Genomic DNA, 14,864 nt, shown 5'->3' on the forward strand with positions numbered 1-14,864 from the left:
AAAATTTCCATTTAATTTTTTTATTAAGAAACAAATAATTTAATATTAAAATTAGAAAATTTGAATGATGTTTTAGTCAAATTATATTAACAAAATGTATAAGAAGATAAAAAATGTATAGACAGATGTTAAAGCAGCGTTTGGGATGTCGATTTGAGAATTTGTCAAATCAATGGGAATTACCATCTACGAAAAATCAAATCTTTGTATTTCTCGTATCTGCAAATTTCCCTATTTATGCGTATCCTCTTATTTTTATACGCGCACTCCCTCTCCCCAACGCTTATATTTATAAACTCAGGTCGCTTCGCTGATTAGAAGTAGAACTTTGCCGAGGTTTTCGGGATGTCTCAGGCTCGTGAACCCAGTTACGGCCCGTTCAAAGCTTGCAATTTTGTTGTGTTTTCCATTGAAAAACCTTCTGATATTCTCTTTCGGGTTATCAGATGTGCGGTACTGATTTTTCTGGTCACCTCCTTATCACTTGTTCTCTACTCGGCTGTCACGGGTCAAACTCGGTGGTTTCCGTTCCCGGAAGGCGCCGCCCAATATTCTGGCGGACCCTACGGAACCACCGACTATATTTCCGGGGATAATCTCGGCGAAACGAACATATCGCACGTACAATTCGGGATTGCGGGTTCGGTGGCCACATGGAAGGACCGCAGGCACTATAGCGAACTGTGGTGGAAACCCAACGTCAGCCGCGGGTACGTCTGGCTCGACGGCAAACCTGACGCCGCCGTTCCATGGCCGAAAAGTTCGCCGCCGTACCGGGTTTCGGAGGACTGGTCGCGGTTCAAGTACTCGTCTTCGCAATCCGCAGTCCGGATCGCCCGAATCGTGTCGGAGAGTTTCCGGGTCGGGTTACCGAATGTGAGGTGGTTCGTGATGGGAGACGACGATACGGTGTTCTTCACTGAGAATTTAGTTTCGGTGTTAGCGAAGTATGATCACCGTCAGGTGTACTACATTGGGGCCAACTCGGAGAGCGTTGAACAGGATGTCATGCACTCGTATGGCATGGCGTTTGGCGGTGGCGGATTCGCTGTTAGTTACGGCCTGGCGGCGAAACTGGCGACGATGTTGGACGGTTGCCTCGACCGCTACTACAGATTCTACGGCTCTGATCAGAGGATCTGGGCGTGTGTAAGCGAGATCGGTGTCTCTCTCACAACAGAACGTGGGTTCCACCAGGTACGCCAATTTGTCGCTCCTTTCTACTCTTTTTTACACGTGGCGGCTAATCAGGGTGGAAGGTTCAAAATTTACGCCGCTCATCTCACCGTTTCTGCCGGTGGCTTTGTTGTTGAATGCCCTTTTGCCGCGTGGCTATGCCTATTCTAGGGTTCGTCACCAGCTTTCTTTGTTTCTGACTGTGTCTTTTGGTTAGTATCGTGACTATCGTCTAACCAATAAGATTGTGGCATGGCATGAGTCTGGGTCAGTCTGGTTTGGTGGGCTTGATCCGTTCACCTATACACCTCCGCCACCTTAGACTTTAAAAACAAAAAAGTTAGCGGTCATTTGGACCATGCCATGAACCATTCATGGTTGGGCGAAAGATGCCATTCAGTATTTTATTTGTGGGTATTCAGCGTATAAACTCCCGACTTTTCAAAAAGAGTGCGTGTAAGGAATGAGAATTAACAAGACTCCTTAGAGAGTATATCCTAAAATCCACGGCAACATTGTAGGGTCAACGAACAAAGTCGTCCCATGAGTTGAGAGATAGGACGAGATGAACGGTAGGAGAGGGTAGCCCACCTCGCTCTCGTTAAAGTGTTGAAATCCATGTGCTTCTGTTTGTAGCGGAGTCCAGGGGCTGCATGTATGTTGCTACGTGTCATGTCATGCAACCTCTCGTACGTAGGTAGTAGAAGGGGCGGAAGTAGATAATGTGAGAGGAAAATAGACAGATCAAAGATTTGAATCATGGGAATATGCATGCTTTTAAGATAAGTCCCCTAACCCACAGCATATGTTTAAGCGTCCTTGTTGTACGATCCGCTGTCGAAGCATCTTAGCCGTCTAACGAAGCTTGTGGAATTAACATAGGTCAATTAAGGTTAGTCGGATGTGAATACTAAATGGGTCGTGGCCGCCCACTTTATCTTATTTTTGGTCCTTCAATAAATAATAAAGAAAATGACCCACTTTTCAAAAGAGTAAGATTATGTCATTAAAAGGCTGGTTTAGTGATTTGATAGTATTATTATTGTCTTAAGAAATTGCACCGGTGTCAAACTTTTTCAGACGATGGAATCTCTTTAGACACTGTTGTAAAAGCTAATTGGAGAATATTGGAAACAACAATTAAAGTTGCATTCAATATTATAACCATCCCAACTTTTAGTTTTTAAAATTACATCTTTTTTTCTCTTGTCCATGGTTCATTGGTTTGAGAAAATTCAGGTCTCTATTTAAGAATGTCTTGGTTTTGGTAAATTAATATAATAATTTAATTTAAGTTATTAAATAAATTAAATATTATTTATAAAATAATAATATGACTTAAAATCAAAATAATTTTTAAGTAATAAATAAAAATAATTAATTTATTTTTAAGTTTACACTTTAATTTTATTTTATATCAATTTAATGATTTAAAATAAATTTTAAATTAATTTATTAAATAATTTTAATACGTAATAAGTTTTAAGTTAATAATTTAAATATGATTTAACTTAAATAATTATGTAATGAAACACTATTCTTAGTTTTTCTTTTTCTTTTTTACCCAAAAAAGCTTCAAGAATTGTTTTTTGTAACAAATTCTTAAAACACTATCTTCTGTGTTTCCTCACTCAACTAATGGTGTTTTCTTGGTCCTTTTTTTCAGATGGACATAAGAGGGGACCCATACGGTCTCCTAGCTGCACACCCGGTGGCACCACTGGTCTCACTCCATCACATTGATGCAGTGAGCCCCATGTTCCCGAGCCATACCCACCTAGATTCACTTAAATCTCTCTTCCGCGCATACCAGGTCGACCCGGCCCGAATCCTACAGCAGAGTTTCTGCTATGACCATAGGCGAAACTGGTCCATCTCCGTCTCCTGGGGCTACACCGCCCAGCTGTACCCGTGGTTAGTGCCGGCCCACATTTTAGACACGCCGTTGCAGACGTTTCGGACGTGGCGGAGTCGGAGCCAGGGGCCTTTCACCTTCAATACCCGACAGGTTACGTCCGACCCGTGCGAGCAGCCGGTTATATACTTCCTCGAGGAGGTTCGGGAGGTTGCGAAGGGTGAGACCATGAGTAGCTATGGGAGGGCTGTGGCCCAACCAGAGAAGGCGTGTCAACGTCCAGATTACGCTCCTGTAATGGCGGTGCAGAGAATCAAAGTCTCCACATTGAAGATGAGTCCTCAGGACTGGAAAAAGGTGCCCCCTCTCTCGCTCTTTCTCTGTATGTCGTACATGTGTTACCGTTGGATTGACCCTTCCATCGGGGCATTAATCACGCACGTTTTTCCATGCCCGGTGTGGGGCCCAATTTCTTGTCAATGTAAGCCCACACAAGGGGGTGGAATTGGGGCCGTGGGCCTGGGCCTTTAGTAGATTTAATTTCGATTCTACGAAGGGGTGATTGTGACCGACATGATGTTTTGATTGAATGTGCAGGCGCCACGCAGGCAATGCAGTCAGATTGTGAAGTTGAAGGATTCCACACTGCAAGTAAAGATCAGAAGCTGCAAGCCTTGAGGTCAGTGGGTTCCACTCGGTTTAATTTCCTTGTAAAATGTGGTAGTATTTTTGGGTTTTGATTTGGATAACATTTACAGTGTAGAAAGAAACGAAGCAGACAAAGGATGGCGGAGCACATGGGGAAGTGGGGGAAATATGCATACGACACTGCACGGTCATGTGTTGGTCTGTTTCAGGACGCATCAACATTTAAAGCTCTTGCTTCCGGCTCTCAGAGTCACCCATACAAAACACTGGAGTTGGTTACACCTGTAAGCGCAACTCAGGATATGTAAAATTACATATATTTATATACATGTAGATCAATCAGCACACCGCTCTGTGCTCACCCTTCCAATACTTTCTCCCTGAATAGACGAGTGGAGAGACCGCCTTTTTCTGTGTATATATATATGTTAAAGTGGGATAGGACATGATAGGAGCATTGAAAGTGATGAAAAATAAGGCTTTCATCTTATCTTTTCAAATACCTAATATGCTGATTGATTCTTTGACTAATTCTCTTGCTTATGAATATGACATCCTTTCTTTTCTCATAATACAAAGCCTTGACTTTGATCTTCATGGAGAAAAACAAAACTTTCAAGGAGAGAGTGCTCTCACGTATAGAAATAAGAATACTTTTTTATTTTTTTTAATGATGGTAGTTTTTGAATAGTTTTAAAACTCTCAAAAATTGCATCCCTTATTGGATCGGGTCAATCCACTTAGAGTTGTGGACGTGAAAGCTTTCACATAAGAACTCAATGGAACCCACCCCCTCTTTGGCCAAGTTTGTCTGATTCAAAGTATACATGACAAGGTAAAATATAGTATATGCTTTTTGAAAATATCTTTTTTACATTTTCCATTTGTAACCTAAAATGTTCTTCGGCTGATTTTCTTGTTTTTAAATATATATTCCACAACTTTTTTAACCGCTCCACTCCTGCGGACCAAGGAGACATGGACTGAGAAACACCCATTCGAAGACCAGTTCAAAGTCAATGACTAATGCCATTCAAATTTCAGGGCATTCCTCTTCTAAGCCAAAAGTTACTCAACAAGAGATAAAAAGGCAAAACAAAGAAGCACCAGTTTTACACGCTAGCTAAACTATTCCAGGGAAAGGATATTGACCCAAAATGCTTCCAAGATCTCAACCATTGACCAAAGACGTGGGAGCTATGGCACAATGAGGAATCAAGGAACAGTCTTCGAACCTGTGAAGCATCCTCGCAAACGTAATTAGATCCAGCTACAGTTGTATCAGAAACATTGAACATAAAGGCCCAGCCAAAAATGAAAGAGAAGGGGTGTGTTACACTGCAGCAGAATGGTATTTGATTTAAATTAATGGAAGAAGAAAATGACGTTAATTACCTAATGTACAGTGACCACAATAAACCAGGTACCAATCTCATCTCAAATGAAAACTGCAACTGGTACATGGCAGCAATCCGGTTTCCCTCTGTTATAATACTGTGACGTGTTTGAGAAATATAAATACTAATTGCACAGCAGTGTTTCTCGTGTTGCATTTCCTGTTGTTGGATTCACCCTGATAACAAAAGGTTGGCTTCATTAGGGAGTAAATATATAAAAACAAACATTTGTAATAAGAATTATCTTACCCATCAGCAACTTTACAAAGGTATTCCCGTTGATCCTCTCTCAGAGGCACATCAGTGAAGTCTAGCAACATATATAAGAAATCAGTTAGAGGCTAGCTAATCACATTCCAACAGGATATTTAACAAGTTGTATTAAAACTGAGAAACATTAAAGGCATATCATGTCCAATGGAAGTGAAATCATTTCATTTTGCTTCTCATTGCATTTCTAGATTCAAATCCAATAGTTGACTTTGTGACCAAAACAGATAGAAGCTGTTTTAGGGAAACCGAGTCATTGCCAAGATACTTAAAACACAGGATTCATTTAATATTCATGGACTTCCTAAATGACCATCAGGATAAGACCCTTATGCTTCCAGTCGATTGAGAAAACCCAAGAGAATTGTAAATATGATAGGAACATTTTTCTCTTATTGAACCTGTGTCTTGGCAAACACAGCAAACCAGAAGCATCTTACTGAATTAACAATTGTTGCTACATTTGCATCAAATGCAGGCTGAGAAAGATCATCTTAAAAAAATAGTTACTTTGCCAAAAATCTAGGTGTACTAGACCAAAATTAGACCAGATGAGAGAAGTATAAGTATCTATTTGGCTTACTTTTACACTTACGACCATTAGTCCTATAAATTCCTTATTGGCACCATGTAGCAAAAGGAATTACTAGATCAAGAGTCCATAAACACAACATAATGGTTGGCTTGGAAGGTCTTGAGTAATGTGCCCGGATGACCAAGGTTAGGACAAGGTAAACAATTGAGTAGGAGGATCACATAAACAAAATGGCAGCAGGAGGTAATTTCAGCATTTTACAGTTTGGATACTGAGACTCTGGAAATTCATTATTGAGTCACTCTCAATCAAAATTGAGCAAAAAAAAACAAGGATCAGTGATAGGTTTTTTATTTTCCACTTTTGTGGATTTTTTTCTCACTTTTTCCTTGTCCTCCAAATAGACACATATGTCATGCAATTTTATTAAACCGTATACTCCTGACCCCATTGCCGGTAACATGCAATCATGCAATTCTCAAAGTATGTGAAAAATGTTAATTATGAGTCCTAAAGCTCATCTCTTTCTTTAATCTTACTAATGTTGTATGTATTTTGATGTACTTTTGTTTTCATCTTTCTTTTTTCATTTTTTCCTTTTTGTTTTTTCCATTCTTCTTAGCATGACTCTATGTAATAAGAGGGCAGTTGATTCATTTGAATTTCTTTATATTAAATTTTCTAACTTCTACAACTAGAATGAGCACCGATTTCCTTGGAAGCAGGTTCTTCTTCCCCTTATATTTACTAGCACTTTCTTAATGCTCCCACTCTTCCCAAGAACCAAACAGACTTTTAATAAAATGTTTAATTCTATCTTACATATGCATGTTTTTTAAGAATATTTTCATGCCCAAATATGATGTTTCCATTCCCAGCGTGCTAGCGTACAGGTTCACATCTTTTTATCAGCTTAGAGCAGCTATGGATACATATTTAATATGTTGAAAGATTTACTCCCAAAAGCACAGTCCAGAACAACATAAAGTAACCACTCAATGCTGTGTTGTTCAAGTAATGAATGCTCAAGCAAACTATTTCTTTACTAACCATTCAAGCATACAATTTGCATCATTACAAACCATGATTAAATAGTATTTCAAGATACCTGCGCCTGTTATAATTGATCCACGAAAAGATGTGTTTCCTGTAGCCAGTGCACCTTCCAGATTAGCATTGCTCAAATTTGCCTGCAGGAAGAGGCAGCACATGTAAGAGCATCATGGAAACCTGTGTTATAAACTGTGATATCAGGACTCTTCAATGTCACCCAGTGTAACCATGTTGACACAAAATGACGAGGGTGAGGTGTGGGGGTCCTTTTCAGATACAGTAATTTTTGTTTTGGATGTTCACCTCTTTCTTGATGATCCAAATTTTAAAGGGTGTGAATTGATGTAGTTTCTGTCTTACATATAAGTAGTTGAGATCAATGTTGAGTTGGTGGTTGATCACACTCGGACTACACCCCGCATATCCTGATGCCCCAAGCAAAGACATCTATGTTCTTCCTTAGTCGTGAGAGAAGACTTTCTGCAAATTTGCCCTAATGATAGTGTCTATGCTAGTTCTCAGTTTAGCTTTCCCTCCAATGCATACAGCTCAGTTTGGTTCCTTCGCCATAGGGCTTTTATCTTCTATGAGTTTTTCATGAGAGGAAACTTTCTATAATTGCTATTTGGGAGGAGGTCCCTTACCGAACTTACTACAGGGTAAGGAGGAGTTTTCTGGAGCATGCAAGCTTCTAAAAGGGGCCTGCAATACCATTTTGTGACACTGACACCCAATCATTTGATCTCCAAGGACCTTGATCACTTTGGCGATTTCTTTATTTTTTGTTGATAGGTGGAGATCATGGCCACATCAAGTGTATCCATGGTCTCCCTAAGATCACATTATAAGCTGAGGTGGACCTTTCTATAAGGAACTGAGTAAATGTGCATATTTCTGCAATGTTTACCTCCAAATTAATCTGACCTACTGTGTAAGAGGGCTCCCCATTAAACCTAGTAAGAACAGCCTAAGTTGGGGCTAGGTCATGTTGGATGTGCTTCATCTTCTTGTAGCATTCATGGAAAAGGATATTGGAGGAACTTCTAAAAACAATGAGTATCCTTTTCATGTGATATGGTCCATCTGGTGTAATTGGGACTTTGGGGTTTGAGAGTTCTAGAATTGTAATCTCCTTCAACAATAATAGAAGTTTTTCTTTGTCTTTACCCATGGATGTAGGCTTTAGGATGAATTACATGAATCATTGTGTACTTTATGTATTTTTTGTTTTCATTCTCTTATTTTCTTCTTCCTATTATTAATCTTTGTTGTGGTTTTTCACAACAAACTGATATTAGAGTACAAGTAATTAGACTTGGAACAATGACAAAGTTTGAGGTTAAGAAGTTTGATGGAAGAAATGAGTTCAGTTTATGGTGCATTTAAGATGCAAGCTTTGTTAGTTCAACAAGGGTTGTCCAAAGCACTGAAAGGTAGAGAAGCGCAACCAACAACGATGTCTAATGAAGAAAATGATGAACTCATGGAGAAAGCACACGGTGCTACTCTATTGCACTTGGGTAATGAGGTACTTCATGAAGTTGTAGAAGAGGATACGACTACTAAGTTATAGTTGAAGTTGAAAAGTCTATATATGACGAAGTCTCTTACAAACCGCTTGTATCTGAAGTAATAGTTGTTCACTTTCCAGGTAAAAGAAGATACATCCATTAAGGACCACCTTGATGAGTTTAATAAAACTATCATGGACTTGAGGAATTGATGTTAGAATTGATGATGAAGACTAAACCATAATTTTGATGGGCTCCCTACCGAATTTTTATGAGCACTTTATGGATACCATGATATATGGTAGAGATACTTTCTCCATAGAGGATGTTAGAGCGAACTTGAACTCAAAGGAGTTGAAGAAGAGGGTGTTTGAGAATAGAGAGGAAAACTTAGGTAAAGGTTTGGTAGCTAAAAGAAAAACAAGAAAGAAAAATGGTGGCTGAAAAAGTCGATCTAGATCTAAATTGAAGTCAAGGGGAAACAACAAGTGTTTCTATTGTAACAAAGAGAAAGCTTCTAATTTTGGTGATACTTCAATTGCAGAAGAAAATTTAGACATTGCAGATGTCCTTTCACTTACTATTAGTAACTTAGGCGATGAGTGAATTTTTTATTCAAGGTGCCTATCATGTCTTCTAATAAGGATTAGTTTAGTACCTACCAACTTATGGATGATTCTCATAGGAAACAATGTAGCATGTAAGGTCTGTTGAGATAGACAATTTGAATTGAGATGCATGATGACATTGAAGGATATTAACTGGATTAAGGCACGTTCTAGAATTGAAGAAAAATTTGATTTCTTTGGGGACATTCGACTCCAATGGATACACATATAAAGCTAGAGGTGGAGTAATGAGAATTTCAAAGGGTGCCCTTATTGCGATGAAAAGAAAGAAAATTAATGGTCTTTATATATTATAGGGTAGCAGGAGTATAGGTGCAACTGCAATTTCAACCTCAGTCAATTTTAGAGACTACTAGATTGTAGGATATGCAGCTTGGGCATATGAATGAGAAAAGGTTGACAATCTTGAACAAATGAGGCTTGCTTGGTGGACAAAAAATGGGAGAATTGGATTTTTGTGAGCATTATGTGGTCAAGGAAACAATTCATAGTTAAATTCAGTGTGATTGTTCATAGGACTAAAGGTACTTTACATTACATCCATTTGGATCTTTAATGCCCTTCTCAGGTTGTATCACATAGTGGTGGAAGATATATCTTAACTTTCATTAATGATTACACTAGAAAGGTTTGGGTATACATTTTGAAATATAAAGAATGATGATTTTGGAAAATTCAAGCAATGGAAAGCTATGATTGAGAAGCAGACAAGAAATCAAATCAAACACTTAAGAATTGACAATAACATGGAATTCTATGGGAAAGAATTCAATGAGTTTTGCAAAAATGAAGGTATTATAAGACACAACACAGTTAAGCATACTTCATAGCAAAATGGTGTTGTCAAACGAATAAATAGAACTCTTTTAGAGAGAGCACGATACTTGCTTTCAAGTGCAAGGTTGTTGAAGGAATTCTAGGTTGAAGTGGTAAATTCAACTTGTTATCTTATCAATAGATTTCTTTTAATTTTCATTAATTGTAGGACTCCTGAAGAGGTATGGTCTAGTTCCCCCTCTAGTTATACAAATTTAAGAATTTTTCATTATCCAGCTTATGTTCATGTGAATGAAAGTAAGTTGGAACAAAGGATAAAGAAGTGCATATTTTTGGGATATACAAATAGAGCGAAAGGGTAAATGTTGTGGTCCTCAAATTCAAAATTCTCCAAATTTCTAATCAATAGGGATGTGACTTTTAATGAGTCTACAATGTTGAGTCCTCAAAAGGAGAAATTTGATACAGAAAACAACTTTGATGTGAGAGAAAAGGTGAAGTTCAATAATATAGTTTGGTTAGGGACAAAATGAGGAGGCAAATGAAACCACCTCAGAGGTATGTTAATGATGCTTTTGTTGCTCATGCACTTAGTATAATAAACATTAATGAAGAGATCATTGTAAAGAAGAGTCTAATGGATGAGACTACTAAATTTCCTTGGAGACACTACAGTATTTAAAGGCCCCTCAAGGGTGTGGCCTTGTGGGAGCAAAGTAACATGGAAAATTTTTTAGTTTGTTTGAATCTTAGGAATTTGAGCTATAACAACTTGAATTCAAATGAAATAAAATTTTCATTTCTTTTCATATATTTATATCTAAAATTTAGAGCAATTAAAATCCTAGTAGAATAATTAAATCCCTAATAATTTAAAATAATTAAAAATTTTTAAATAACATTAAGACTACACAAATAAAGTAGAAAGAATTACATTAACTTGACTATTAATATAAGTGTAACGAATTTGGGCATGTATTAGAAGTGCCACATGTCACACTTAAAGAGAGTCACATATCACACTTAAGGGCTGTCAAATGTCACACATAGAGACAAAAGAATTGGGTACTATATTAGCCAACATGCTAGCATAACTGGTATTGATAGTTCGCATTCAAGCAACTCAGCATAGCGATCCCTAGTTGGTGCTTATGTTAAAGGAGGCGCATTGTGGTGATAATGCTAATTTCAGGAGGCTTATCATTCTCATTACACGATACAACCTAGTGGGACAAAGATGTATCGAGACTTATGAGAGCATTTTTGGTGGATGGGAATGAAGAAAGACATAGCCACTTATGTCTCGCGATGTCTTGTGTGCCAATAGATTAGAGCAAAGCATCAAAGACCAATAGGTTTACTACAGCCCCTCTCAATTCCTGAGTGGAAATGGGAGAATATCAATATGGATTTCATCGTGGGATTACTAAGATCGTCATAGGGGTGTACCAATGTCCATAGTATTCGATCAAAACCCACGTTTTTCCTCACAATTTGGACTAGCCTACAAAGTGCCTTGGGGACACATCTAGATTATAGCACATCCTTCCATCCATAAACTAATGGGCAGTCAAAGAGAGTCATTTGTATCGAGGAGGACATGTTATGAGCTTATGTACTTGACTTTGGTGATAATTGAGAAAGATGTCTACCATTAGTTGAGTTTGCCTACAACAACAGCTTTCAATCAAGCATAGGCAAACCAAGGAGTTTGCCTACACAAAGCGCATAATGACAATTATACAACTAGTCACCTATATGGAATCTTCTAATTATGAACATATATAGAAAGAGATTTTGATTGAGAGAGAGAATCGCTTTTTGGGCATAATTAGGACTTTGGGATTTGAGAGCTGTAGGGTTATAATCTCCCTCAATAATAATGAAAGTTCTTTTTCATCTTCACCCATGGATATAGGCTTTAAGATGAACGACGTAAATCATTCGCTTTGTGTTTTTTATTTTTGTTCTTTCAGGGAGGAAACCTTTTTTGAATGCCACCATGGTCGTTCTTTGTCACTACTTTCTACCTGAAACATTTTGATGATGAATCAATGCACAAAATTTTGAATGGTTTTTCTTGGAGCTTGTTTGATGTTGAAGAAAATGTTGACATTTTTTCGAGGTTGGATGTTACAAAAATACTGCCTCATAAAGACATAACACAGTTGTGCCAATCCATGTGTACATTGTGTGGGTAGTTGGTGAAATCTTATCAAGGCAGAATTCTAAAGACTGAATAGGAAGACTCCACATAGAAGTCCCTTCTTGTCATCTACTAGAAACAATATTTGCTGGAAATGATAAAGTTGTTTTGTAGGATCTCCCACTCCACCATAAGGATTGAATTCAAGTACTATTTAATGAAGGGGAAGTTCTTCTTTAAGGAGATGAGGAACCAAGGGTGACCTAAACAACCTTGTCCAATTTTCCTCTCATCATTAGATTCCAACAAATGTAGTTTCAAATACTTGACCTCTACTGCCAACTCTTTGTACTTCCATTCCAATTTTTTAGCATCTTGATTTAAGCCTCCAATACATCCCATACTTATATCCCGGTTCCCCAAAGTAATTGATGGATCATGGCTGTCATAGATCTTGCTAAACTCTTCCTTCTGATTAGGCTGGCTTACCTTGGTAGTCCTAGGATAGGTAGATCCTAGGTTGTAATGAGCTACTATTCACTCAAGTAATTTCGCCTGTTGGTTCACGATGACAAGATATTCTCAATTTGGTGTTGGTTCTCCAGTTGTTGCTGATCTAATTGATGCCACAATTGCGAGAGCCAGTTTTGGATGGAAGCTTGTGCCATTTCCACATCCTCTAGTGCAGATTCATCATATGAAGATGCTGCAGCACAGATATAGAATTCATGTTTTAACCAGGCAAAAATGGACTAGGATTTCCCACAGACGGCGCCAATTGAAGAGGAAAGAACTTTTAAGCAGAAATTTTGAATGAAGTGTGAAGAATTGATCCCTTTTTCTGCTATTGATACTGTATGTAGGGCCTATTACATGCTATTTTGGGAGGCTTTGAACCTAAATTCTTTTTTAATTTTGAGATGCTTTTTTAGGCGATATCTATGGCCAATCTATTGTTTGCTATTTTTACTTTCTTTTTCCAATGTTAACCTAAGTCTAACTTGCCTTTCCTATTTTTGGGGTTTCTTTTTCAAGAAGTGACAACACCTTGACTTGCTACATTGGTGCCTTTACCAGGTGTAGCTTTACCTGCTGTATACTATTTTTGGATTCCCTGTTTCAAGTGGTACTTGACCCTCCAACTATTACGGGATTTCCTCAAATGCATCTTTACCCAAGCTGCTCCATGATTCTTTTGAATGGTTCTTTTTCGCCTGGTCTCCAGGTATGATCTGGATCAAGTTCATTCTCTTGGTACTTTGTTTAGTGGAGGCTTTTATGCTCATTTGTGGCACCTTAGTTCTGCAGCCATGAAAGGTCATACCTTTCATTCTCTTCCAATTTCCCTCATAGCATAATCCCTCAAGTTGGAGCATTATACCACTGTTCTGACTATTTTAAGAGAATTAGTTTCTTCATCACATAAAATAGGATGAGAATACTCCAATTATCCAGGTAACCAGATTGCGAAACCTTATAAAATTACTAGAGTCTGAATCACATTGGAAAGATAACTGGTAACATTCAAGGCAAAAAAAGAACACTAGAGTGACAAAAGGAAATGTATGACTGTAAAGATATTGAACAGGAGATTGAGTTTTAATTTTAGATTAATAATCACCTTTGTCACATTTGCCAAAGAAAAATCTGCACCTCTAAGATCAGCATCAGAAAGATCAGCCCCTAAAGCACAAGACAAATAACAAAATCACAAAACAGAAAATTATTTGAACAAGACAAGAAAAATCAATTTTCAGGTTAGAAAATTTAATCAAATTGGCCACATTTCAGCTTTTACACAGAAATACAGACGCCAAGGTGGCTCAAAATCCATATATGACCTTCATTTGCATTTGGATCATTCTAAAATTCAAGAACTAGACCCCCAATACTAATCAATAATAAGTAACAAAACTAGTTCTTTGAATTGAATAAGTTGGAACTGTGTTCTCTATTTCAAAGGCCTGAATTGAGTATCTTTATTCTCTACAAGGCACTAGGCAGACTGGTGCAGAAGAAAGAGATGAGGAAAAAACCTGTTAAATCAGCATCAAAGAAACTAGCGCCGAGTAAATTGGCACCTTTAAAATTGGCTTGTCTGAGTATGGACTGCAACAAAGAACAACAGAAACACAATGAAGTCCTCTACCCAAACAGAAAACAATAATTGATCTTTCAAAAGATGAGAATTCAGTCTCTGAATGAAAATTACATTACCGTTTTGAAGTCTTGCTTGATCAAACTCTTCCCGCTGAAATCCTTGCCGGTGAGATCCTGGCCTCTGGTCACTTCCGCGCCGTACGGACCCCCTCCCTTCCAACATTGTCAAAATTCAGAACAAAATTATGCTCCGTTTGGTCCTCGGGAAAACTAAGAAAAATAAAACAAAAATTCCGCATCTTATGCTCATAATCTCTTGCTTTCCTGAAATTTTTCCTGCAAATCAACAAAAAACGTAGTGACCATTTACCTTGAAAGCGAGCGCGGGATCGACAAAGAAGAGAGAAGCCGAGAGAAGAGCAACAAAGCTTCCCCTAGTAACGGACAAGTGAAGATGATCAAAGTTGATTCCATTTCCCTGCCAAATAAACCCAAAAACGAATTTAGGAAAGAAAAAAAAAAAACCAAGATTACTTATATTGAACAAGGATGAGGAATGTCAATATATGACCTGGGGCGTAGCAGAGTTGGTGTTGTGGAAGAGAGAAGAGTCGAGGTGGGGTTTGGGGAAAGAGAGATGTGGTTTGGGAATGGGGAATGTGGGGAGTTTGGAAGAGAGGGAGACGTTGAGGAGGAGAGCCATTTCCTATTTCTTCTTTCCCACCCCGAAATCTCAATATGGATCATGGATAAGGCTTCATTTTTGT

The 14,864-nt window shown here is 38.2% G+C and overlaps 2 protein-coding genes across 5 annotated transcripts; one reads left to right on the top strand and one right to left on the bottom strand.

Moving 5' to 3' along the window:
• The first annotated feature begins 205 nt into the window (after nucleotides 1-205).
• Nucleotides 206-4,248, top strand: LOC117928739. 2 transcript variants are annotated; one of them, XM_034848737.1, is made up of 4 exons: nucleotides 206-1,197; nucleotides 2,843-3,388; nucleotides 3,629-3,710; nucleotides 3,795-4,248. In XM_034848737.1, the coding sequence occupies exons 1-3, from the start codon at nucleotides 346-348 to the stop codon at nucleotides 3,707-3,709; spliced, it is 1,479 nt and encodes a 492-aa protein (XP_034704628.1). In that variant the 5' UTR covers nucleotides 206-345; the 3' UTR covers nucleotide 3,710; nucleotides 3,795-4,248. The 2 variants fall into 2 exon arrangements, with proteins under 2 accessions (XP_034704628.1, XP_034704627.1); XM_034848736.1 differs by having other exon boundaries at nucleotides 209-1,197; nucleotides 3,790-4,248.
• A 440-nt stretch (nucleotides 4,249-4,688) lies between these two features.
• LOC117928740 (thylakoid lumenal 15 kDa protein 1, chloroplastic-like) lies at nucleotides 4,689-14,848 on the bottom strand. Of its 3 annotated transcripts, none has more exons than XR_004653652.1 (9): nucleotides 14,669-14,848; nucleotides 14,468-14,575; nucleotides 14,215-14,310; nucleotides 14,034-14,106; nucleotides 13,619-13,680; nucleotides 6,990-7,071; nucleotides 5,326-5,386; nucleotides 5,075-5,252; nucleotides 4,689-4,914 (listed from the first exon to the last, which is right to left on the bottom strand). XR_004653652.1 is itself a non-coding variant. In XM_034848738.1 (8 exons), exons 1-8 carry the CDS (start codon nucleotides 14,798-14,800, stop codon nucleotides 5,201-5,203), a joined length of 666 nt encoding a protein of 221 aa, XP_034704629.1. In that variant the 5' UTR covers nucleotides 14,801-14,848; the 3' UTR covers nucleotides 4,689-5,200. The 3 variants fall into 3 exon arrangements, 1 of the variants encoding a protein (XP_034704629.1); XR_004653651.1 differs by having other exon boundaries at nucleotides 4,689-4,949; XM_034848738.1 differs by having other exon boundaries at nucleotides 4,689-5,252.
• Nucleotides 14,849-14,864: the final 16 nt, after the last annotated feature.

This window comes from Vitis riparia, chromosome 13, assembly GCF_004353265.1.
Source record: "Vitis riparia cultivar Riparia Gloire de Montpellier isolate 1030 chromosome 13, EGFV_Vit.rip_1.0, whole genome shotgun sequence".
In the NCBI taxonomy this organism is placed as follows: Eukaryota; Viridiplantae; Streptophyta; class Magnoliopsida; order Vitales; family Vitaceae; genus Vitis; species Vitis riparia.